Source organism: Populus nigra, chromosome 9 (assembly GCF_951802175.1).
Source record: "Populus nigra chromosome 9, ddPopNigr1.1, whole genome shotgun sequence".
In the NCBI taxonomy this organism is placed as follows: domain Eukaryota; kingdom Viridiplantae; phylum Streptophyta; class Magnoliopsida; order Malpighiales; family Salicaceae; genus Populus; species Populus nigra.
In genome coordinates this window covers 16,384,209-16,408,023 of record NC_084860.1, presented here as the reverse complement: position 1 = coordinate 16,408,023, position 23,815 = coordinate 16,384,209, and the positions used below count along the sequence as shown (strand labels likewise).

General features: G+C 34.1%; 5 protein-coding genes across 13 annotated transcripts; 1 reads left to right on the top strand and 4 right to left on the bottom strand.

Annotated features, from left to right (window-relative positions):
• LOC133702508 (uncharacterized) lies at positions 1-651 on the bottom strand. Its single transcript, XM_062126803.1, has one exon. It carries the CDS (start codon positions 323-325, stop codon positions 149-151), a length of 177 nt encoding a protein of 58 aa, XP_061982787.1. The 5' UTR covers positions 326-651; the 3' UTR covers positions 1-148.
• Positions 652-4,809: 4,158 nt separating this feature from the next.
• Positions 4,810-8,786, bottom strand: LOC133703499 (protein NTM1-like 9). 8 transcript variants are annotated; one of them, XM_062128065.1, is made up of 9 exons: positions 8,411-8,784; positions 7,659-7,951; positions 6,973-7,284; positions 6,583-6,891; positions 5,869-6,333; positions 5,714-5,782; positions 5,559-5,627; positions 5,398-5,472; positions 4,810-5,311 (listed from the first exon to the last, which is right to left on the bottom strand). In XM_062128065.1, exons 1-9 carry the CDS (start codon positions 8,577-8,579, stop codon positions 4,979-4,981), a joined length of 2,094 nt encoding a protein of 697 aa, XP_061984049.1. In that variant the 5' UTR covers positions 8,580-8,784; the 3' UTR covers positions 4,810-4,978. The 8 variants fall into 8 exon arrangements, with proteins under 8 accessions (XP_061984049.1, XP_061984048.1, XP_061984053.1 ...); XM_062128064.1 differs by having other exon boundaries at positions 6,520-6,891; positions 8,411-8,783; XM_062128069.1 differs by lacking the exon at positions 5,398-5,472 and having other exon boundaries at positions 6,520-6,891; positions 8,411-8,785.
• A 2,175-nt stretch (positions 8,787-10,961) lies between these two features.
• Positions 10,962-13,349, bottom strand: LOC133702840 (uncharacterized). Of its 2 annotated transcripts, none has more exons than XM_062127159.1 (7): positions 13,192-13,349; positions 12,583-12,866; positions 12,113-12,247; positions 11,980-12,022; positions 11,529-11,588; positions 11,316-11,430; positions 10,962-11,200 (listed from the first exon to the last, which is right to left on the bottom strand). In XM_062127159.1, the coding sequence occupies exons 2-7, from the start codon at positions 12,858-12,860 to the stop codon at positions 11,070-11,072; spliced, it is 762 nt and encodes a 253-aa protein (XP_061983143.1). In that variant the 5' UTR covers positions 12,861-12,866; positions 13,192-13,349; the 3' UTR covers positions 10,962-11,069. The 2 variants fall into 2 exon arrangements, with proteins under 2 accessions (XP_061983143.1, XP_061983145.1); XM_062127161.1 differs by having other exon boundaries at positions 11,529-11,585.
• Positions 13,350-17,556: 4,207 nt separating this feature from the next.
• LOC133703040 (uncharacterized) lies at positions 17,557-18,409 on the top strand. The gene has a single exon (XM_062127436.1). The coding sequence runs from the start codon at positions 17,652-17,654 to the stop codon at positions 18,117-18,119; it is 468 nt and encodes a 155-aa protein (XP_061983420.1). The 5' UTR covers positions 17,557-17,651; the 3' UTR covers positions 18,120-18,409.
• Positions 18,410-19,023: 614 nt separating this feature from the next.
• On the bottom strand, positions 19,024-20,896 carry LOC133703039 (WAT1-related protein At3g30340-like). The gene is made up of 6 exons (XM_062127435.1): positions 20,666-20,896; positions 20,363-20,425; positions 20,162-20,278; positions 19,643-20,057; positions 19,408-19,559; positions 19,024-19,308 (listed from the first exon to the last, which is right to left on the bottom strand). The coding sequence occupies exons 1-6, from the start codon at positions 20,845-20,847 to the stop codon at positions 19,140-19,142; spliced, it is 1,098 nt and encodes a 365-aa protein (XP_061983419.1). The 5' UTR covers positions 20,848-20,896; the 3' UTR covers positions 19,024-19,139.
• Between the last annotated feature and the right edge of the window lie 2,919 nt (positions 20,897-23,815).

Here is a 23,815-nt window from a genome sequence, read left to right as displayed (position 1 = left end):
GGAACATAATATATGAAAAATCTCTGATAAACTCTCCAACAATTTACAGAGCAAAACAAATCCCTCAAGAATTTAAGCTTCAGTAAAGAGGTTGGTGGGAGAGGAGAAAACTCCCTGTTAACAATATATTTATAGTATTCAGTGAAGTCTAGTTAGGAGGTCTAAGTAGAGGAGGATGAGCAGAGGAAGCAAAGGGAAGGTTATGGAGGATGAGAAAACGAACCCTTCTTGGAAAAGGTGCCTCGTTAAACAAATGCTCCAAAACACTTGTCAGCAACGCCGTGTACTCCTCCATCAGCTCCGCCATTATCGCCACCAGTATCATCTCTTCTTTCTCTCTTCTCCTGTCTCTTGCCAAAGAATTGCCAAATGGGTTTATCTCCGTCTAGACTCTTCAGTAGTTTAGTTTAGTGCTCTGAATGGTTTCTGGTTTTCTCTGGGAATATTTAAAGGAAGAAATTAAATTTAATTTAATTCTTTTTGGAGTTTGGCTTTGTTATTATTATAATTATTAAAAAAAGATTTGGTACTACGCAAAAAGCCATGATTACCACGGCGGCAGCAGGAAAGCAAAGCAATTCTCTTTGGACAGTGGGCTGTTTCTGACACGTGGACGTGATTGCAGCATGACAATATGAGCTTGCTTAGGTTATAGTTTCTTTAGATTTATGACGATCTACACCATCCAGCAAGCCCTGCTGTTGTTTTCAAAAGGGTAAAGAATTAAAGAAGAAGCTCTGTATATTTTTATTTTTAATTAAATCTTATAAATATCATTCAACAATGTTCGTATAACTCTGACCAGACGAATCCAGCTTACCTAATATCTAAATCGACCTGGTTAAAGAAACATTAAAAAAAAAGGTTGACTCAGAATAAATTGAAGTTGATATAAAGATATTTTCGATCTAAATCTTTCTTCATCAAAACCTGATCATCATATTAATAAATTTTTTTAAAACAAAAATTAATCTTTCTTCATCAAAATATTACTGTTTAGGTTGAAAGATATGATTTATATTATTCTTCTACATACCCTTTCAAGTGAAAACCCTTTAAACTTGAAACTTACATAGACTCATGCTACCTTATACTTGATTTTTATCAAATAATTATGGATTATGAGATTCGAACTCGTGACCGTTTAGTCATCAAGACTCTGATACCATATTAAATAATCATCTCAACCCAATAGCATATTAAGTCTCAACCCAATAGATAAACTATTGAGCTGAGATGATTATTTGATATGGTATCAGACTTTAATGGCCAAGCGGTCACGAAGCTATTGGGTTGAGATGGTTATTTGACATGGCATCAGAGTTTTGATGATCAAGCAGTCATGAATGAATTTGAATCTTACCATTTCTATTTATTTGATAAAAATTAAGCACAATGTAATATAAATCTGTATAAATTTTAAATTCAAAGAATTTTTATTTAAAAAAATATATTAAAAATAATATAAATTATATTTCAAAAACTCATTAATCATTCAAATAGGGACATCCAATCCAAGTTAGATAGATCTTTTCCACGTCAGATTAAATAACTTGAAGAGTAATGGAGACGAAGAAACACTTGAAGAGTCGGATTATTAGTGAAATAACCACAGAAATCACCAAACAATGATCCACCAGTGAAAGAAAACAGATAAAGATAGATGTTAGTCTCCTCTATCCTATCCAGGTGAAGTGGCAAATCATGAGGCAGAAACAAACAAGAATTTCGTTCTAACTTATTTTCATATTATCATGCCATTAAAATATGTCAAAAACAGGAAGCATCACTAGGTTTTGATCTCTTCCCATACTGCTCCCACTGTTAGCCCATTGTTTTGTCCTACTAGCCCACCTTTTGGAATGGATGGTGGTATCCTAATGCCCCGGCAAAACTACAAGCTCAACATGTCTTTTCATCAATAAATAGAATATTTTATTTAAAAATATATTACAATACTTTTTTATTTTTTATTTAGTATATCAAAATTATATTAAAAAAAGGTTGAAAATAATATTAATTTAATTTTTTATAAAGATAAATATATTTTTATAAAGTAAGCTACCATACTCCAAACAAGATCTAATTATATTTGATAAAGAATGCATAATGTTTTTCAAAAATATATTTTCATTAAATATAACTCAAAATAATTTTTTCTAATTCTTTTTAATTTTTAATATTAATACATCAAAATCTTTTAAGAGTATCTAAAAAGTGTTAATTTAATGCCTTTTCATATGAAAAACAATTTAAAAGCATATTGAAACACAAAAACACGCACTAAATAATTACTTGTTTAGAAATTGTTGTTCAACCAATTAATTCCGTTTCGATAGATATTTTATTTTTTCAATTCGAATGAAATGTTTCAGTTTCGAAATATTTTGGCATACCGTTTCGGGGTTTCAATATATATATATATATATATATATATTTCAAATTCAAGATAAATTAATTATAAATTTATAAATTATGCAATACAAACATAATGTTAAACAAATATAATTTTAAAATTTAAAATATTTCTAAATAATCAATATTAAATGGATCTTTAACTTAAAGTAATTCAACTTAAACAAAATATCAAAATATTATGAAAATAAAATGTTTTAACACATATTTTAAATATAAAGCTAAGTCAATGTTATCAAGGATAATGGGATCTAAAGCATTCCTTATTTTGCTTAAATTCCTACAAAGTATAAACTTGAAAAAAAAACAACATGAATATAAACCATATATATCAGTGATAAATCTAATTTAAAAAAATTAATATCATTGTTATTGAAAATAGTAATGAAAAAGAGCTTTTTATACTTAGGTGATTTAATTAATTAAATTGAACCAAGTTCAATTTGATTCATGATTTTTCAAGATCGTAATCGAACATGTGGAATGAAACAAAAACATTCTAGCTGAAATTTAGTTGACAAATCCAGAATGGACCGAGATTTAAAATGAGATGAAAATTGTTCTGTTTTGTTTTGTTTTTTTAATTGGTATGAAATGTTTCGGGTATTCCAGATGAAACAGAACGGAATTGACAATACTTCAACTTGATCTTTAAGTGATTTTTAAATTATTTTTTAATTTTTTAATGTTTTTTTTATAGTTTTGATATTCTAATATCAAAAATAAAAAAATATTATTTAGTATATTTTAAATTAAAAAACACTTTTTATATTGAGATTATTAAAGAAAAAAAGCTTGTTTAATATTAATTTTTTAATTTATAGAAAAAAAACTGTTATATTTATATATCTTTCACACACTAAAATACAAAAAAAAATGTTAGTTATTAATGAAAAAGCCGAGTCTAAAACCAAGAAGCTAGGTTTTTGACATCTGGGTGAGGGGCATAAGCCACTCCAAACATTGAAGCCGCTATGGTCGGAAACAGAGCCTGTGGCGGCAACAGCGAAGGAGGTGCCTAGTTGTCCATTCAAGTCAAGTTCTAGTGTTTTTTTTCCCCCCTTCGATTCTAGTTTTTTGAGTTTTTTTTTTTTAATTTTTTTAACATGATTATGAAAAATAATGTTTGATTTTAAATTATAATTTATGACAAACGTTCGTTAGAATAGAAGCATGTTGGACACAAATAACTTTCAATAGCACTACATAAGTCATATAAGTTAGAAATAATATATTAAAAATTCATTTTTAATTGAATCAAAACCTTGATTCAAATATTTAATAAACTTTTTATTTAACTTAACATATTTAATTATTATTTTTAATTAAAATGTAAAAAAATAAAAATAACTTAAGTAAGCTAGTTTGATATTGTAATAGTTTTCCAGTTATAAATTTAAAAAATTATAAATTAGAATTTTTTTTTTAATTAGAATTTATTAGAGGGTTTTCAATGAAATCGTCCCAACAATAAATACTTTGCATTAGCAAATATCTTGCCCGATCAAATCTGCATTATCATGTATTTCATCTTCATGGTATGGCAATGGCAGGCATGCCATTTGGTATGATTCTTATGACCATGCTACAGGGAAGATTATTGTAATTTGTAGAACCTTAAACATAATCACCTATGTTTATTCTTAATTGAAAAAATAAAATCATGAAATATAATGTCAATTAAGGACATCATGGCCATTTTAGCATAAAAATCTTCGAAGTCTAATCCATTTAGAGAAAAAATAATTATAATGTGTTACGCTAGGAATTGGAATAATAATTTTTTTAGACATTATATATATATTTTCTAGTAAAAAAGAAATTTTAAACCAATATCAAGAGTGACCAAATATATTCTAATTAGTTTATGATATTCGAAAACTACCTGTATGATTAATAAAAATAAATCTTAAAAAGAATAGTTTAACTAGTCAAGCATTAGAATTATTCCTCAGAGATCACTAATTTGAATCCCACAAATTCAGGACCACTAGAGGCTTATATGATCGTTAATTTCAGAACATATAAAATTAAATGCGCTACACACAAGTTAGCTCGAGCACCTACATTAATCTAAAAAACAAAAAATAATTTAATTAAAAAAAACTTCAAAACAATATTTTTATTAAAATTAAGATCTCATTCTAATTTAATTAAAAAAAACTTCAAAACAATATTTTTATTAAAATTAAGATCTCATTCTATAGTATACCATGTCATTGTTTCTCAGGGTTGCTGAATGAAAAGGTTGTATTGTTGGCACTATGTGTTGATCTTGAAAATTACATTAATTATTAATTAACAAAAAGTAATAAAATAAATAAATAGAGGTCAGCATCCTGATCTCCGATCGAGGAACTGAGAAGCTAGATGGGAGAGAACGAAGGCACCATCTACTATCAGAGTTATTTATTGTACAGAAAAACTAATACAAGTTTACATGAACAAGAGGTCATAGTATACACACACTAGTAGCAAGCAGTGACCTACGTTATATATGCCTTTTAAGTGTTTAAATGCCATCTACAAAACTATGCTGCTCCTCGTTGAAAGAAAACATGCACTACAAATTATCACCTGCACCATCCTGTATCCAGAGCAACTTCAGAGACTCGAGGGATCTCCACATCCCAGCAAAAGCTATGAACAAGATCAGGAGGAGGAAAATGCTGACATAAATTGATAATGATTTGTGTCCATGATGTGCAGGAGGTGCAGCTGGAAAAGCTGGCGATGCTATCTGGCTGCTCCCGGAGTCAGCTTCCCTTTTCACTCGTAACCTCAGATTTGAAGAAGACTCTTCAGCAATTTCCTTGTTGGTCTCGGAAATTGCAAGTGGGCTTTCATTCTGCAGATCATCAACTGCAGAGGCCTGTTTTTCAGCATCTCCAGTGGCCTGCATCAAATGATTGTATGAACAAAACATAATTGATGTCTGCATTTCAACAGAAATTCCACATTGTCTAGATTGATGAAACTTACCTCGGTTACAGCTGATTGCACCTCATCTTCATCTTCATCATCTGTAGAGGCCTGTTTTTCAGCATCCCCAGTGGCCTGCATCAAATGATTGTATGAACTAAACATAATTGATGGATGCATTTCAACAGAAATTCCTCGTTGTCTAGATTGATGAAACTTACCTCGGTTACAGCTGATTGCACCTCATCTTCATACTCTGTAGAGGCCTGTTTTTCAGCATCTCCAGTGGCCTGCATCAAATGATTGTATGAACTAAAAATAATTGATGGATGCATTTCAACAGAAACTCTACACTGTCTAGATTGATGAAACTTACCTCGGTTACAGCTGATTGCACCTCATCTTCATAATCTGTAGAGGCCTGTTTTTCAGCATCTCCAGTGGCCTGCATCAAATGATTGTATGAACTAAAAATAATTGATGGATGCATTACAACAGAAACTCTACATTGTCTAGATTGATGAAACTTACCTTGGTTACAGCTGATTGCACCTCATCTTCATCATCAACGTGGGTTGCATCATTAACCTTGAAATTTCCAACTGATTCAACTGAACGTTCTACCAGCAAACGGATTCTTCTTGGGGCACTGCCCTGGGCAACCAAGTTGTCTGAATGTCGCCGGACTTGAGGCTGGCGGGTCCTAATCTTGATTCCAGTTCCACTAACACCACTGCCATAGTCTACAGAGGTCATTTGGCTGGTTGGTTCTTCCATACTATTATATACATCAAAGGATGAGATTGCAGAATTGGCAGATGGAGCATCTTGTCCAACAAAGTTATTTCCAAAATGTCCAATATTTCCCCTTCCAATTTCTCCATCAGAAAAGGATGTGGGTGATTGGCAAGTACCAAGTGCAGTTTGCATTTGTAATAGCTCATAGCTATCAAATTGATCACCAGGCCACACCGGGGCTCCCATGTGTGAAGCATGCTGGTGGTACAGAAAAATTACAAAAGGATTTTAGAACTTCAGATTTTTTTTTCAAACACGTACGAATCAACTGTGTCAAAATGCTCAACCATTTAAGAAAATGCAAGATGCAACATTTAAGAGATATGACAGCTAAAAGATTCAACAAACACTGGTTTAAAAGCTACCAAAAGACCAAAGTTTTACCAGTTCTTGAGCCATCCCATTGTATATACCATGGTCCTTAACATGAAAGTTTCCTGGTGGTACCTGGCCAAACAACTGAGTCTCACTTCCAACACCCAAGGTGTTCTGACTGCTTGTTTCTTCACCAGAATAGTCATCATGGTTGTTTATGTAATCATCTAACAATTCAGTGAGGGATACATCCTGTTCACTGGTGCCATCCAGACAGGAAAATCCATTTTGATTGTTGCCAAAGTCACTGGCATAAGGTGAATCCATGTAGTATCCCAGGTCCGCTGGAATCTGTGATCGCATTGGGGAGAAAACTTTACAATCAGGTTCACCAGACATGGGCTCATATAAGGGTGAATTTTCATCCAGTGGTAGATATGCCTGGGAAAAAAAAATCAAATTTCTCATAATGTTTATCTTGAGTGGAGTACAAGAGGCCAAAATACAGAATCCGGTTCTCACCTCCACAGCTGTTGCTTCTGGCACTTGATCTTCAACATCTGAAGTTGCAAGACTATTACTGCAGCTATCAATAGGCACCACAGCATTAGAAGTCGTGTTGTCAGACTCATTCGACCACATCTTTATATCTTCAGGTTGCTTTCCTGAACTCATTTCCGATGTAGCTGTTTCTTGAACAAGATCGGATGATGCATCATCAGGAGAGGACTTGGCAGCCGTAGGAGAGTATTCAGCCTGTTCTATTTCATCATACTTTACAATGCTGGGCCTCTCTTCTGGCTTCCTGAACAAGCGGAAAAGGACGAATGCACCCTGTCCAGATCAAGAGAGAAAATCGGTGAGTTGAAGAGATTTACAGCATCAATGAGAATCAGCAGTATTCATTTTAACAAAAGTAGCGCTGTATAGATACAGCACAAACGGACATTTGGTAACTTAAAAATTATTAATACAAAAGTCCTTAAGTTTAGCTGCCAACATTATGTGCACATTTCCATAAAAAATACCAAGATTGAATGCATGGTTAATTTGAAAATCATAATACAAACATGTAATGTACACAGCACGCAGACAAAATTCCCCCACTTGCTCCATAGAATGTGATTAAAACTAAGCATTGCAACCAACTATAGAAAGTCAAAATGAACAAATTAATAACAAGAATGAGATCAAGAAAGCAAAGCAACCTGGCCAGGGCCGGTACCATCAAGATCCTTTTCAGTGGGACGATACTCATGCATGACCCAGTTTGTACGCTCTCCATTTGGAGCACGACCACGGTAGAAAACCAGTGTTTTCTTCATACCAATCAAGGTAGTATTACCAGCAGATTTTCGAGACTTTATTGTTCGATCCTTCCCTGTAGCCTTCCAATAACCAGCATCCGTTGCTCTATTCGAACGATGACCGTTAGGATACTTCCTATCTCGTGGGCAGAAGAAGAACCACTCTGGATCTTCAGTCTTTATCACAGATAGCCCTACAACGCCACATTCAAATTAACTCAAAATTTAGCTAAAAATAGCAGAACAGTAAATTATAGTACACTAAATCATAGAGAGGATACTAAAATACTCTGATTCCAAAAAAAAAAAATCTTTACCGAAAATTCAAGTAAATCTACATGTAGCCCTGAAACCCCACATTCCATATGACTCCAAATTCAGCTAAAGTAGCAGACTTGTGCACTATATAGAACACTAATTAAAGCAATCAAACTAAAATACACTGATTCCAATAAAATAATAATCTTTACAAGTAAATTAAGGAATCTTAATGAATAAGGAAATACCCAGATAAGCAAAAAGAGGAATTTATTCACAGGGAATAAAGAAATTCAGCAACCAACCAAAAAAATATCAAAGATACAAAATCTTTAAAATCAAAGAAAACCCACGTAAAAAAATAAAAAAAAGAAAGGACTTTTCATTTGTTTTACCAGGCAAATCCCAAGGCTCCCATTTACAAATATCAATTTCAGGGATGACTTCAACTTCAGAATCACGACCGTTGATTTTAAGTCTCAAGTAGTGGTTTATCAATTCTTCATCAGTTGGCCTGAATCTAAACCCTAAAGGTAGCGAGTCCACAGGCACCATAGCCACCATGTTGTCTTCTTTTTCCTTGTTCTAACCAAAACCCAACAAAGAGATCCTATCAAGTTTGGTACTGCAAAATCTCTCAATCTCTCTCTCTCTATCTGTGATCAGCTGATATGATCAGCCTATAACACGTGTGCTTCTTCTTCTCTTCTTCTCGTTATTTAACCTCCTCAGTTTTACTGCTCGCAAACTGGCATCAGGACAAGACAACAAAGCCAAGTGTCACGTAAGAAAAGTTGTGGTTGTGAAGTAGTGAGGGTGAAAGCGAACACGGTAATAATAATGGAAGATTAAATCAGTCCTCCAACTTTTATATATCTTTCAAAATAGGTCTTGAAGTGAATCCAATATCTAGAGCTTTGTTTGAAATTGTGGTGCAGCGTAGTTGAAGATACTCTTATTAGGCTGATTTTCATTATTTAAACTTACTTTCTATATCAAATTGTGGTAAAAACTTGGGTTTAAAAAAAAGCTATAGTTTATAGCTTTTTTTTATTCATTTTTTTTTTAAATCATAATCTCAAAAGTTACCTACACACTAAATCAGTAGATGCAATTAGAGATTGAGTTGTTATTCGTTTATCAACGATTGAGGGGTGAAATTGCAATAGTTTATAATTAGGAGTAAAGATCTGAAGTCCTATCATAATTAGGGACTAATAGATATTTTTGTTATACTCTAGTAGCAAAGAACAACAATGGATTAGTCTGTTGGTGAAATTGCTAGGTGTGGACTATGAACCTTCCGAGCCCCCATTGCTGTGATGGCTCTCGAGTCCACGGTGTACAGGAAACCGCGTGATGGCCAACCTCTGGTTTCGTTTGGTGGAGGAGTGCACAATGGTGGGGAGTAAACAACTGCTCTCTTCCCTTTTCCTTGATTGCAAGGAATATTTGTCACTTTTTTCCCTTTTTCTAAATACTATTTTCATTGATTCACGATCATCACTTCTCTAATCTTCTTTCCAGTTGCCCCTCTTGCCCCTCCTTAAATTTGATTGCAAGCTTCCAACACATTACAAGAAATCATAGTTATTCGATACAATTGATTTGGTTTAAAATTGATTTGAATTAAGTTTGTTTTTGAACCGTAAAAGGAATTAATATGGGTAAATTCATGTGACATGATGGATTACCAAGCGATACGAATCCGGATAAAATATGTCAATGAATTTTTCTTTTTATTTTTATTAAAAATAATTTAATTCCAGTCTATTTAAATAAATTGTTCGAAGTAATGTTATTAAAATGGTATAAAGAAAAAGTTTAATCCTTGACACATAAAATGTCATGACTTGAATCCGAAACAGTAAAGTGGAAAGCAACCCACCAAACGCTGCCACCAAACCTCAAGAATAGGAGATGCCAATAATGGAAGTGCCGAATGCCACGTCTCGAAGGGCATCCGACCTCTCAACATCAAGGAGCTCTCAAAGTATCCTCGGAGAGCCCTGTCCCTTTTTATGTCAGGAACCTCCTTTTGCCCATGCGAGACTGGAATCAGTAGCAGAGCTCATCAAAGAGGGCCAAAGCCGGTGTTTAGTTTTACAGGCAGTAGGTGATTCACCTTGAGGGGATCTTTTTATGATAAATTTTATGATGCAAGTGAGGCCTCGACCCTCTCTGGCTCCCCAAGACTCCCATGATTTCAATGAAGTTATTCTTAGTAGGAGCTCGAGACGGAGGCTCAACCATATTTTTCAAACTCAAACCTTGTCAAAGGACTAGATTCGAGAGATACTTTTCCTTAACTATGCAAAAGTAACACATCAAATATCTTGTATATGATATTTTAATGCAAGGAAATATCGAAATTTGATTCTCTCTCTCCTCGAGTGAAGTTGAAGAAGTGATAAAAGATGCATGTAGTAAAGTAGCCATGTTGAACATTTTCTTGGCAGGCACATGCCTATACCTACTGCTATATTAACCATTGTTCTCACTTCTCACTTCTCACATAGAGTGAGTCAACAACAGGCCCGGACCCCAATAAAGAGCCAACAGTCTTTTGAATTTTGAGACTGGGGACATTCAATTGGACCCCGCATGCTTTTCCACGGAGCTTGTTCCTTGCCTGCAGGCCAGAACATCTGGAAAAGCGACCCTCTTCAGTCATAATAATAGTCTTTGAAAGAAATCATGATGATTTGAGGAAGCCCAATGATTTTGATCAGCTTCAAATCTTGATTGAAGAGAGCCCACTGGGCCAATGACAATTTTCTCTTTGATCATCCCTCAACAATTTCTCCACCAAGGCAACTCCTTTTTTTCATGCCCTAAGAGGGGAAGTATAATTGAATAAAATTCCAACGCATTAGGGAAATGAAAGTTTCCCAAACTTAATGTGTATTGTCATGTGCGAGCACACTCAGCAAGAATCAACAACCATCCCCAAACAAGACATGCTATATATATATAAGTTGAATACTTTATGTGTACTTCCCCAACAAATTAAGACCTCTCTCGTGAGTTGTATCTTCATCCTATACATATTTACTACGAAGCGGGATGGTAACCATGATTCTCATTGGCATCTGCCCTTTGAACTGCTCTCCTAAAACTCCACTCATGGCAGAATTCCAGGGCTAGCCGAAGCGCAGTTCCAAGTCCGAGAACAACAATGACCCCTGTATAATGTGTATAGTTTCAACATCAACATGCATAATGTTCTTCATTTTGGAATAATACAGTTTGGATATGAACAAGTCAGTCAACTGTTTAAACTAATATTGACGTGCTTACCAATTATTATGTTAACAGGTAAGGCAGAAACACCAAGGGTGATGGATATCAGCACATCCAACAAGAGACCACCAATAAGGATTGAGAACGCCACCCAAAGAGGACTAAAACAGCCCTGTTTCAAAGATGAACGCACTCAAACTCATCACATTGAACATCATATCCAAAAAAGTACACGTACTTGCAGTAGATTGACCACAGTAATTGGCTTACCCTATCTCGGTCTCGTGGTCTAAAGTTTGGGTCAATTCTCCAAACCCAGTAGTTTGCCTGCTTCATAAAATACACGCAACAAAAAATTCAGATTATAAACAGAATATCAACATTTAAACACTACTTGGTCTCTCATACAAACACTTTGTCATCAAACCATAATGCTGAAACAACTATCTATAAATCATGCTTCCTTGCATAGCGTAATCCCTTATAAGGATTTTTCAAAGCATAACATTTGGGTATTTTTGTTGGAAAAAAATTCCCAGCACTGTCATTTTGATTTTAGAAGCTGATATGACAAGCTAACTTAGGCAGGCCCCAAAATAGATGCATGAGCTTGCATGGCATTCCAAAATCCAATGCATGGGTCGAATTTAGACCAGATGAAAATGAAAAGGGATATCTTAAGCATACTGTGATTTTTTGCACTCAGGTATAGAATACCTACAATTGGCTGAGATTCTGGAGGTGACACATTTACAGCTACAGCCCTGCAATAAAAGATTTAAATCATATAAAAACAATTCATAAACTTCTCTGTGCCAACTTCATAGCATAAACAGACATGTTGAAGGACTTACTGGCATATCTCACATTTGTTGGACCCTCTTGTGCTAAACCAAGTATCAATACATGTGCGATGGGCTTTTGCAAGACCGCCTTTACATTTGCATCCAAGATCTATGAGAACTTCTTCCTTCTCCTGCTGACAAACTCTGAGGAATAACAAAGTAACCTACTTATTGCGCGTGTGTAGCTCCATTAGGTCAATAAAGATTGAGATTTCTGTATCTAATGTTGCACAACACTCAATCTATACCAGGGCAGCACTAGGACTGCTGAAAAAAGTGCATATAAAAGCACACTAAACTATGAACATGAAACGAGAAAATCCACAAGTTTATGACATGAAACAGACTCATCATTTTCATAGCCAATTAAGGCCACAAACCAATCAAATCAAGCAAGACCAAAAATGGGAAAACCGAGAAACCACAGTGCAGATAATTAATAACTAGGCAAGATTAATTAGAAGTATGAGTGGGTAAACCTGCATTGTTCGTGCGAACTTGAAGTCCTTGACAACGACCCTTTTCTGGGAAAATCCACACTATGCAACTCTTCCTTGCTGGCAGCCACAGGAGACTCGCCATTAGAAACCACAATGGCAATCACTGGTGAATAATCAGAATTCCCTGACAAGACCCCGTTACCGCCTTCTTGCGGTAACACCTTACTGTTATCCTGCTTCTCCAGGTCAACCTCAGTGAGGGGCACATCTCCACCAGCTCTGGTGGTGCCATCTCTACCAGACCCATCATTCTGCATCTGATTCTATTAAAAACAAACAAAGATTCAATAAAACTTCAATAACTAAAATAAACCCCATAAACCACTTTACTCTCAACAAGATCAAAAGGGCTCATCTGTATAGGCATCATCACTGCACCCCAATTAGAATCAAACAAAAATATTGAATCTTTGGCGCAAAAACAGATCAGAAATAAAAAAGCTGGCAACAAAGTAATAACCCAATAAAGAAATTCTACTGAAAAGCTAAACCCAGGTACGATTACAATAAAAGCAAAGCAATTTGAATAGGCAAAAGCTTTCCACATAGAGAAACAAAAAGAAATAGTAAAAAGGAAAACCCTTTTACCTGGAAAATGTTTTTGCTTAAAGCACAGCAACAAAAGTAATATTTACTTTGTTGTTGAGACCAAAACTTCACTGCTTCGGCGCAACAAGTACATGGAAATGAGGAGGAGAAAATGAGACATCACCACAGGGTGGCTTCAGATTTTTATTTTATTTTTATTTTATTTGTTTTCTTTTTTTATAATAATAATAATTATTATAATAATAATACAATACCGTGAACTTCAATTGGCCTCTCATTTACATAAATGTTGCACTTCAACCCTATAGTTTACATTTTCTCAATGTTACCCTTCGAGTTTCCTAAGATTCTAATTTTACCATTAATCATTAAATAGCCCACTTTTTGAATTTGAGCTTTAAGTTTTCTTTGTTTCAAGTTTTCAAGTGTTTTGTTACATTAAAAGGTTCAAGAGAGGAAAAAAAAACATTTCTCGATTATAGTTGTTAAATTCAGTCAGGCCTCATAAATTAATTTAGTAAACTTAAGATTCAAAACCTAACTTGGATTGAATTTTTGATTGAATTATCAAAGCATTAATTCTAAATTTTTTTCTGATCAATTCTAAATTAGATCTGATAATTATTTTTTTAAGAGCATAAAAACCTTTAAATAAAAAAACAAAAAAAAAAACAAGATCACATGACCTAGTTCAAGGGGGAAACTAAGAAGAAGAATTAAAATGAGAGAAAAAAAAGAATTTAGCTTTTTATTAGTTATTTAGTAATGATAAGAAAATCTCAACTTTTGTAAAAACTATAGGGGTAAAATTAAGAAATATTAGATGGTGGGATAGAAGTGAAACATTGAATAATATATAAGGATGAAAATATAATTTACCCTAATCATTAGTTGAGTATATATAGTAAGAGTATGTAAATACATTATCCACCCACCAACCTAAGAATCGTCGACGTTGCAACTACCACAGTCAATAAATATTCCTTACTGCGGTAAAACCAAATTCTAGTCCCCACTGGATTTCAAAGTTCAACCCAGTGCCACCCGCGGTGAAAATGTAATTTCTCGTTAATGTATACATTTGAATGATCGTGAACAGCGACATGAAAAGTAAACCAAACAAGAGATTATAAAGTAAATATTTTATATTTATATTTAATTAATTTAATTTAATTTAAATATAAAATTTTAAAAAAAATTTAATAAAGAACGATGACAAAAAATTCAGAGATAGCCCTTGTTGTTTTTAAAATTAGTAAAAAATAATATAGAAAATAAAATAAAAAATAGAATTTAATTTCTAATTAAATAAAATTGAAAAAATTATTTTTCATTATTTTTTAATCAATCTGTTAGTCGATTTTAAAGGGAAAAAAAATAAAAAATATTGACCGTAAATTCAAGGTGATTTTTTAATATTTGTTTATTCCTAATATACCTTTTTATAAACTATTCGTAATTATTTTGAAAGCTGTATTTTTTATTCCATCAAGGCATCAATCTCTATCGTCTGACCTAACAGAACTTAAAAGGGACGGTAAGCATACATCAACAGCACTGTATCCTGCACACTAATCAATCTGATAGCATAGTTTTTGGCCTTTTTGTAAAAATTATGAATACAGTATATTTTATTTAAAAATATATTAAAATAATTAATAGATTTATTTTGTTTCTAAACATGATAATATTTGTGAAATTTTATAATGCTATACTATAATTATCAAATCGGTAGGATCTGGCCGAGTCAATAAGTTGATTTGTCAATTAGAAGTCTAGTCCAAATCGGGTTTGTTTTCAAACGAGGTTAGGAATTAATTCAGTCAAATTTGAGTGACCTGACAGATTAAATCATGATTCGGGTAAGACTTAACCAAATCAACTCCAATAATTTTTTAATGTTTTTTTTAAATGATGTCGTTTCGAGATAGATTTAGGTTGGCTTTGACAACTCATGACCTAAGCCTTAGAGTCCAATACTTACTCAATATAAAACATAAACATAAAAAAAAATCACATTGGATCCAATAAAAAATGAAAGGAATCTTTTCACATACTTAAAAATTATTTTTTAATTCTCTTTCTCCTTTTCGTGTCGATTTCTTTTTTTTGTGTGTAAATAGTAATAATTATAACTTGAATATTATAAACTTTTATTATTATCTTAGATACGACATACAAAGAAATAAAGCTAATATGAAAAAAATTAGTCTCAATGAGAAAAAATTAACTCAAGATAACCATCAAAATAAATAAAAAAAATAAAAAAAAAAGTTAAAATGGAGTCAGTCACTTTAAAGTTATCTTTGGTACAATAGTAATGAAGGATAAAGTTTACCCCTCTACTTTTTAATCATGTTTGTTCCTCTTTTGAAGAGGGGTTAATTATTAAAAATTTAAAAGCATTGTTTTGAACACATGTACTGGACAGACAATCAGTTGACTCGGAGTCCGGTTCAATAAATAAATAAATAAAATATAAATTGATCTAGTTAAAAATATAAATTTATTTAATATTCTTGATAATTTAATTAAAACTCAACCATTAATTTAATAATAATTTTTAAAAAAATTAGAATGATTAGCTTCGGGTGGAGTTTTAAAATTATAATTAGAAAAGGCATCAAATATTATATTTTTCTTAAAAAAAAAAAGCATATCAAATTAATTTTTAATTATAGCTTATCATTTATTAGTGATAACTTTTTTTTTTAATTTTCATTAACATTTAATACTTTAATTACGAATGTTCTTAAAAATTTCACTTTTAATAACATGATCCATTAATTCAATTTTTCTCTCAAACTTCGTACAAAAGAAAATCCCCCGACATCATGAATAAAGAGAAATCAAAGAATCAAGTTAGGGATTTGATCTTCAAGTATTTACACCAAGGAAAAAAATCCAACACAAGAAAAGAGATTAATTAAATAACAATTACTTCTTCTTCTTTTCTTTTCTTTTCTTTTTCCTGATAGTAATTAAAAATATTATGTTAGATAACTAGCAGGTTCACCTGGAACCCAAAAACAACAATTACTTCTTGTTTATTGTGACTTTTACAATTAATCAGAATTATAGTTATAAAACTTGAATTAGTCACAGGTTGACCAGTAATTCAAAAACTCAAGACTTGCACTAGTTTTGATTTAAAAAAATAATAAAAAATTAATTTACAACTTGATTAATCCAACCAGAACCTAAATAAAATATGTTGACTTTTTTTTAAAATAAAATTAGTCATGTTATCGTTTTAATCCTTTATTTATTATTATTATGTTAAAAAAAAATCGGCTTATGTTTATTTGAACTTGAATAGGCTATTTAACATGTAACTTAGAAGAATTTTAAGTGCCTGTTTGGTAACATGGTTACAGGTGAGGTTCACCCGCAACCATACTTTTTAACGTTTGGTAATGTTCCTACCACAATTTTTTACTATGGATCCCACCATTAAAATGTGGTACAACCTCAGGTTACAAGAAGCAGGTCTTTGCTGCTTCTTGTGATGGCTCCACTGTTCATCCATTTTCTTTAATGAACAGTGGAGAATGCTCAACTGTTTCGGTCGGACCGGTCTGGTTCAAAGTTAAAAATGTATTGAACTGGGTCCGACCCAATAAAATAATTTTTTTTTATTTTTTATTTTGTTTTATTCGAAAAATTAGTATTAAACATTATTCAATGACTACATAAATTAGACGGAGATCGCTTGATGACGCCGCATTTATAGAATTTGATCGCAATCTCAATTTTATTCCTGATTATATTTTATCTGATGTTGTTGCGCTCTTAAGAAATTTATGAAAACTATAGTCCTTATCGGATATATTTCATACGTGATGGAATTGTGGATAATTTAATGGAACAATAAAAAATATTTTATATAAAGTATTATTTATTTCATGATGTAATAGCAAAAGTTAAATCTACAATATTTAAATTAAAAACCGTCAATATTAATATATATATATATATATATATATATATATATATATTTAAATTATTTTATAACCTTAATTTCAAAAGCATTCTTAACCAAACATATTAAACTACTTTTTGTTCAACATCAATTTCAATCACCGTTTTAACCAAACATCTACTTTTTCAAACTAACCTCAACTAAAATTATCTTTTATAAAATAATTTTTTTCAAACTACAATTACAATAGCTACCGCAATATCAAACACACTTACTTGGTTTGATTTTAAAAATATTATAAGAATAGAGCCTTGTGATTAACAAAAGAATTAAAATTGGAAAGGAAAACCAATTGCCAAGTAATCCTCTCTCTTTTTTCATCTTTAATAAATCAGATCCTTGTATTGTCATCTAAGTTATTCCCACCCTTTAATTTATTCTAACAAACAGTTGGTCCCTCACACTTCCTCTTAAATTCAATGCAACCCCTCTAGCTCCAACTCCAAATTCCATAACTTGAACTTCCCTGCATTGTCTTGCATTCCTAGCTAGCCCCAACCTTTTCAGCCTCCAAATCATGGCTCCTCCTGAACATAAGCCAACCTCTGAGGGGGACAAGAATAAACTTCTCGACCGCGAAGTTAGAGACATGGTGGATGTCATAACGAACCGCATTGCTGGTCTCCACAGCCAGGAAAGCTCGGCTGATGAGGATGATCATGGCATTAGAATCATTACTCTTGCTGGAACCAACACGGGAGCTACAATGCGAAGTGAGTTGGATGATCAGAAAGGTAAAAAGTTGCCTGATGGGGAGTCGTTTGGTGAGCCTGAGGCATCAGGTACTTATGTTAACAGCAATTTCCAAGCTCTTAACAATTCTATCATGTTTGGTAGCCACTACAACACTAATGATCCTGGTGTTCATATGGACATTTCGGATACTTTTGAACCTCATGGACTCAAGCCTGGTAAGCATGGAAAGAAGGGGAAGAAGAAAGACAAGGGATTGAAGGAGGAAAATCATTCTGACCATTCAGATTGATCGATCAGGTCAGTAAGGAAGGAAAATTGAAGCAGGAGGTGCAAAAGGAATGAAGCTGTGCTTTAGTAATGCTCTATATTCAAAAGGTTTAGGTTTGCATGTTGAAATAACTTGCTACAGGTTTGATTTTCAGTATTTCAGCAGGATCGGAATAAAGTTTCAAAAATCATGTATGGTGTGATTTACATTTGAATGATGGCGTGCCTGTAATAACTTAGCTATTAAATGTTGAGCATAGAATGGCTAAATATTTCTTTTACTGTCAATGGAAGTATTGGAATTGATTTTAAGTTGATATTTATAGTAATTGCTCGTCTCCGAAAACCGAAATGTATGAACCGTTTCCCTTTTTTCTCTTCACAAAATCCAAGTCCTTAACTGGAGAATAACTGGTTGCTATACACTGCATCAGAAAAGCCTAGTCCAAACGAGATCTAATCCTAGCTTAGCAATTCTCTAAGCTAAAATCTTGTTCTTCTTATCCCATTCGGGAGGCGATCGATGGCTTTATATCAATCTAGTTGTGCTTCAGCATTTGAGTGGAGTCTCTTTGTCCCAACAAATTTGTAGGTCATGATCCATGATGATTAAGCACAGATGCCTAGCACAAAAAGAGGGACTCCACACCAGGAATGCCATCCATTAAGTAATATTCCAATATCCTGCACAGCATTCTTCTCCAAAATGAGACTTGGGTGTCAGAATGGTTGTGTTAACATGTTGTACATGCCTAGCCACCTACAATATCTGAATTTTTGGCTTAATGATACAATAGTATTTGTAAATTTGATCATAGAGCTCCACCGAAGACGAAACTTGCAGACAACTTTGCTACCATAACTAGTACTTTCTATCCCTTTTTTATCCCCTCCATCCATTTCTTCTTTGAGGCAGGGAGTAGAGATGAAGCTGAAAGTATTTTCTTCGAATTTTATTCGTATGTTGTGAAAATTGAAGGAAAGTACAATTAGTACCGAACATGGATTTTCTTGGAAAGTGGAAAGCACCATATAACTGGCCTCAATGACACCTTGAATCAAAAGAGACAGTGATGACTTGTACGGGGGGTTCTTGTTCCTTGACCTCTTCAGCTTCTTGAGCTACTCTTGTTGCATGATTCTGCATTTCTTTGTTCTTACCCCATAGAAGAATGTATAAGCCAATGATTACAAAGATGGATCCCAGCAAACTGCTCATTGAAATCCCATTTGTGAAAAAAAATAGAGGTAGTATAGGGTGCTATTCATTAGTCAGATATTAATAGAAACAGAATGGTCTAAAAGATTACCTGCCAAGATAGAGTTCCTCATGGAGGACAGGGACATCAAGCATGGCTGCCATTATCTGAACTAGGGGACTGAATGCTGCAGTAAAGACGGGACCCCTTTTCTTAACACACCATGACATGCCCACATAGCACAAGCCTGATCCAATCATTCCCTGCATAAACCAGTAGTTCATTTGGTATGAGAGGACAGCATAAACCTGTAGTACCATTGAGATTTGATTCCAGCTATACTTACAGCATACAGGACAGTTATAATTTCTATCTTTCCTTTCAGAACCCATATGGAGAGGCTCCTTTTAGTGGACAAGCATAAAACCGCTGATTGAATTGCACCGAAGAAGGACATAATGGCTGTGCTAGAATATTGACAGGGGTATCTCCTGCCAATATGTGATTGGAGTACAAACCAAGAAGACCACAACAAGGTTCCTGCAAGCAAAGCTATACAACCAAAGGTCCATCTCTCGGCCCTTCTAGCATGGCTCAGCTTTAGACCATGATCCATGGCTCGAGTTACAGCTTGATTGGGTGAATGGTTAAATAGTGGCGCTCCTCGGTAAACAGTCAACAGTATGGCACCTGCAACACACACCAGGGCCCCGAGTGTTTTGGCTTTGCCACTGTTGGATTTTATATGAACAGTCTCCATTCTGCAAGGCAGTAGAAGCAAAGAAAGTTAAAGCTGCGAACCTACGATGTAAGAACACAAGACTTTGCAGAACCATGGAAGTTGAAAGTAAATTGTTGTTCATACTTGAATGGTAGTGCCATTATAAATGTAACAACAGGAACCATGTTGACGAAGGCACATGCAAATGTAGCAGATGTGTATTGAATGCCGATAAGGAAGAAGTATTGTGTCAGTGATGCCCTGCAAGGAATAATTAGTTAGGAGTTTTCCATGATATTAATGGCAAGGACATTGGAAACTTGAAAAGGCTTAAACAATACTCACCCAACAATGGCACTAAGGAACAGGTAACATGAGATCCGAAAGGTGAGCTTTGGTCTGCTACCCCTGCAAGCAAGCTTGATTTATAAGATTTGTTGCTCTAATACCTCAAAATAGTATCAGAATTAATGCTACAAGAAAATCTTCTATCCTTATTCATTAACTTCGCCGAACATTTGATCCTAGCTAGCTACCTACCTACCTACCTACATGCCTGCATAGAACTATTCTGAAGAGGGGCACAAGTTTATACAGTCAAGAAATCAAAATAATACTAGGCAGAATGTTGGCCTAAAGAGCTACTACCTTTCCCAGAAGTAGCCAATTGGACCCAAGAAAAGAGCAGAAATCGAAAGCCGGTAGGTGATAAGGACCAAATGGTTAATCCCCTCATCAAGGACTTTCTTTAGAAGAATATTCACAATGGAAAAGGCAAAATCAACTGTTATCATCGCAATGAAAGGTTTCCATTCATTGCAATCAGCCATTGAATTGAGCACCCTTGAAGGAAGTAGAGTAACACCTCTCTTATCTCTCTCTTTGCTGTATCAGACACCACAACTTATGCACAGATTTATTGCTCTAAATAAATGGACTCAGGAATAAGTGGGAAGAAAGCAAGATTAAATTCTTCAAATCACATCAATGCTTTAAGCAACCAACTTTGACAATAGTTTAATATTTATTCTCTTCTTTACACTTTCTTTTGACTGATACTTTCCAAAAAATGGAGATTACAAGAGAATCATCTAGCATGGCTCATACAAAAACAGTGAAGAATCAATGCGTGATTTCATCCGCGAAAATGGCAGAAGCAGTAGATTATTGGCCAGAAGTTTTCATTTGCATTTTCTTCTAGACTTTATCTACGCGGATGATGTTCTTCGTTTGTTAATTGTTAGCCTTGCCAAATATAGTTTAATGGCATCTTTTGAGTGGAGATCTCCTGCTTATAGCATCGAATACTGCATGATGCATACCCCAACAATATAAAGAAAACAGTAAGCACGAGCTCTATATAATTTTGCCCCCATAGTATTACCTCATAAAAATTCTAATTTAAAATTTTATTATTTAATATTTATTTTAATTAGTTTATCTTTCTAAAAAGTATTCAAGTCCTAAAACAACCTTATAACAATCAAATTTTGTCAAGAAGTTTCAAAAATATAATTTTATAAAAGAGTTGGTTCCGGTCAAGATGTCCGGAAAGCCTCCAAATTAGATCTAGAAAATGTTGTTAGTATTAATTTTATTATTTTTTCTTTTTATTTTAGATTTAGATAGAAAATTACGAGTTTTCTTATCACTAATCACTATGTAACCCAAGACTTTTCTTGAATTTGATCCTATCCCATCTTCCATAAATATTTCTGTAAGAATATTTACATTACACACAACACGACATCTTTTTGAAACAAAATGGCTAGCATGCTCTGCATTCAGGCGTATAGAATTGTATTTCCATGAAAATGCCTAAATTTCATCAATCACACATACAGTACTGCATTTAATTTCTACAAAAATAGCTTGTTTTATTTTTCTAAATTAGGCTGAAATGAAGGCTATCATGCAGCAAATTCTATACAACAAAAGGGTAATTTTGAACCACTGTTTCCTGGCCTCACAAGAAAAACTAATTCTGAGCTCAAACACTGTACAATCCAATGGCTGAGTTATCTCGTCCATTATCGGTGCCCCTTCATGAAATGCCTGAGTCATTTCTTGCACCTTCCTGTTTCCTCGTATTCCATCCTAGATTTGTACTCCAAGCTGAAAGTATTCCCCTCCAATATCTCACTTAAGTCATTCATGGTTTACACCTATACTCAAAATCAGATTTCACTTCAGTCATTCTTTCCGATCTTTCGGTTGCTAGTACTTATTCTTCCACAGCTGGCCAGTAAATATTCAACGCGAATGCGGCACATGTAATCCTGGCAGATTGTACTCTTTTAAGTGCAGGTTAATGTTGGGTCATTCAAGCAATCAAAACACATCAAATTTACATGGTTCGACAACTTGTCTACTCCACGGAGCTACTGGTTTGTATTAATCAAGTTTAGAAACAATACAAACAACAAAACAAGGAGAAGGAGAAAATTCTTCTCTACTCAACTCAACTCTCCCTAGCTCTCTCTCTGTGTTTCTCTCTTTTTCTCTCTTGTTCTCTCTGCACTTCGTCTCTCTATCAGCATCTCTATTTATAGCTGAGACACTCTCCTTTAGTCAAATATGGCAGCCATCATTTTCAATGGTTAGGTAACCTACCATGCCTAACCTTGCAGCCATGTTTGACAGCAGCCATGCTTGACATAGCTGCCACCACCACCATCTTGTGTCCACACATAACAATTTTCCACTTGGACACAAATGGTGCTAGATCTGTCTTTTAATCTCTGAGACCAACTGAAGTTTTACACAGCTTTAGTTTATCAAGAGTAACTCCTTTGGTTAACATGTCAGCTGGATTCTTGCTTCCGCAGATCTTTTCTAGCATCAGTTGCTCCTCGTCTAGCAATTGTCGGATGAAGTGATATTTGATCTGAATATGCTTCGTCTTGGAGTGAAATGCTGGATTCTTGGCAAGGAAGATTGCACTCTGACTATCGCTATACAAAGTACCATTTTCATTCATCTTGCCCAATTCTTTCAGGAAACTCTGTAGCCATACTATCTCTTTTGCAGATTCTGAAACTGCAACATATTCAGCTTCGGTTGTTGAAAGAGCGACGATCTTTTGTAAGGTCGAACTCCAGGAAACAGCAGTCCCTCCTAGAGTATATACATATCCTGTAGTGCTCTTTCCGCTATCAACATCTCCTGCTAGATCAGCGTCTACAAAACCTTCAAGTTTCAAACCACCAGCTGTGAAGGTAAGACATGTCTTTGATGAACCTTTTAAGTATCTCATAATCCATTTCACCGCCTCCCAATGTTGCTTTCCAGGATTGCTCATATATCGGCTTACAACTCCCACTGCATGGGCAATGTCTGGTCTGGTACAGACCATAGCATACATCAAAGAGCCGATAGCTGAGGCGTATGGAATCTTATCCATGTATCCACTTTCTAGCTCAGTTTTTGGTGACTGGTCTTTGCTGAGCTTGAAATGATTCCCCAGAGGTGTACTTACTGGTTTAGCATTATCCATACTAAACCTGCTGAGAACCTTCTTGACATCCTCTGTTTGTGAAAGTTGTAGTATGCCTTTGTCTTTATCTCTAATGATTCTCATGCCAAGTATTTGTTTAGCAGCTCCCAGATCCTTCATTTCAAACTGTTTTGACAATTATTGTTTCAGCTTGTCAATCTCCTCAATGTTGGATCCTGCAATCAACATATCATCCACATATAATAGTAGAATGCTGTAGGAGTTGTCAAAATGTTTGACATAGCAACAATGATCAGCCTGGCATCTTGTGTATCCCGAACTACACATGAAGTTGTCAAACT

Coding starts and splice junctions, on each gene's coding strand:
- LOC133702508 (XM_062126803.1), bottom strand. CDS start 325: ATGATACTGGTGGCGATAATGGCGGAGCTGATGGAGGAGTACACGGCG.
- LOC133703499 (XM_062128064.1), bottom strand. CDS start 8,579: ATGGTGGCTATGGTGCCTGTGGACTCGCTACCTTTAGGGTTTAGATTC. Junction 6,892..6,972: donor CAGAAGCAACAGCTGTGGAG/GTGAGAACCGGA, acceptor TTTTTTTCCCAG/GCATATCTACCACTGGATGA. Junction 5,783..5,868: donor TGCAATCAGCTGTAACCAAG/GTAAGTTTCATC, acceptor CATTTGATGCAG/GCCACTGGAGATGCTGAAAA.
- LOC133702840 (XM_062127159.1), bottom strand. CDS start 12,860: ATGCAGAATGATGGGTCTGGTAGAGATGGCACCACCAGAGCTGGTGGA. Junction 12,248..12,582: donor AGTTCGCACGAACAATGCAG/GTTTACCCACTC, acceptor GTTATTCCTCAG/AGTTTGTCAGCAGGAGAAGG. Junction 11,201..11,315: donor ACCTGTTAACATAATAATTG/GTAAGCACGTCA, acceptor CACATTATACAG/GGGTCATTGTTGTTCTCGGA.
- LOC133703040 (XM_062127436.1), top strand. CDS start 17,652: ATGGCTCCTCCTGAACATAAGCCAACCTCTGAGGGGGACAAGAATAAA.
- LOC133703039 (XM_062127435.1), bottom strand. CDS start 20,847: ATGGCTGATTGCAATGAATGGAAACCTTTCATTGCGATGATAACAGTT. Junction 20,058..20,161: donor ATAATGGCACTACCATTCAA/GTATGAACAACA, acceptor ACTGCCTTGCAG/AATGGAGACTGTTCATATAA. Junction 19,309..19,407: donor GAGGAACTCTATCTTGGCAG/GTAATCTTTTAG, acceptor TTCAATGAGCAG/TTTGCTGGGATCCATCTTTG.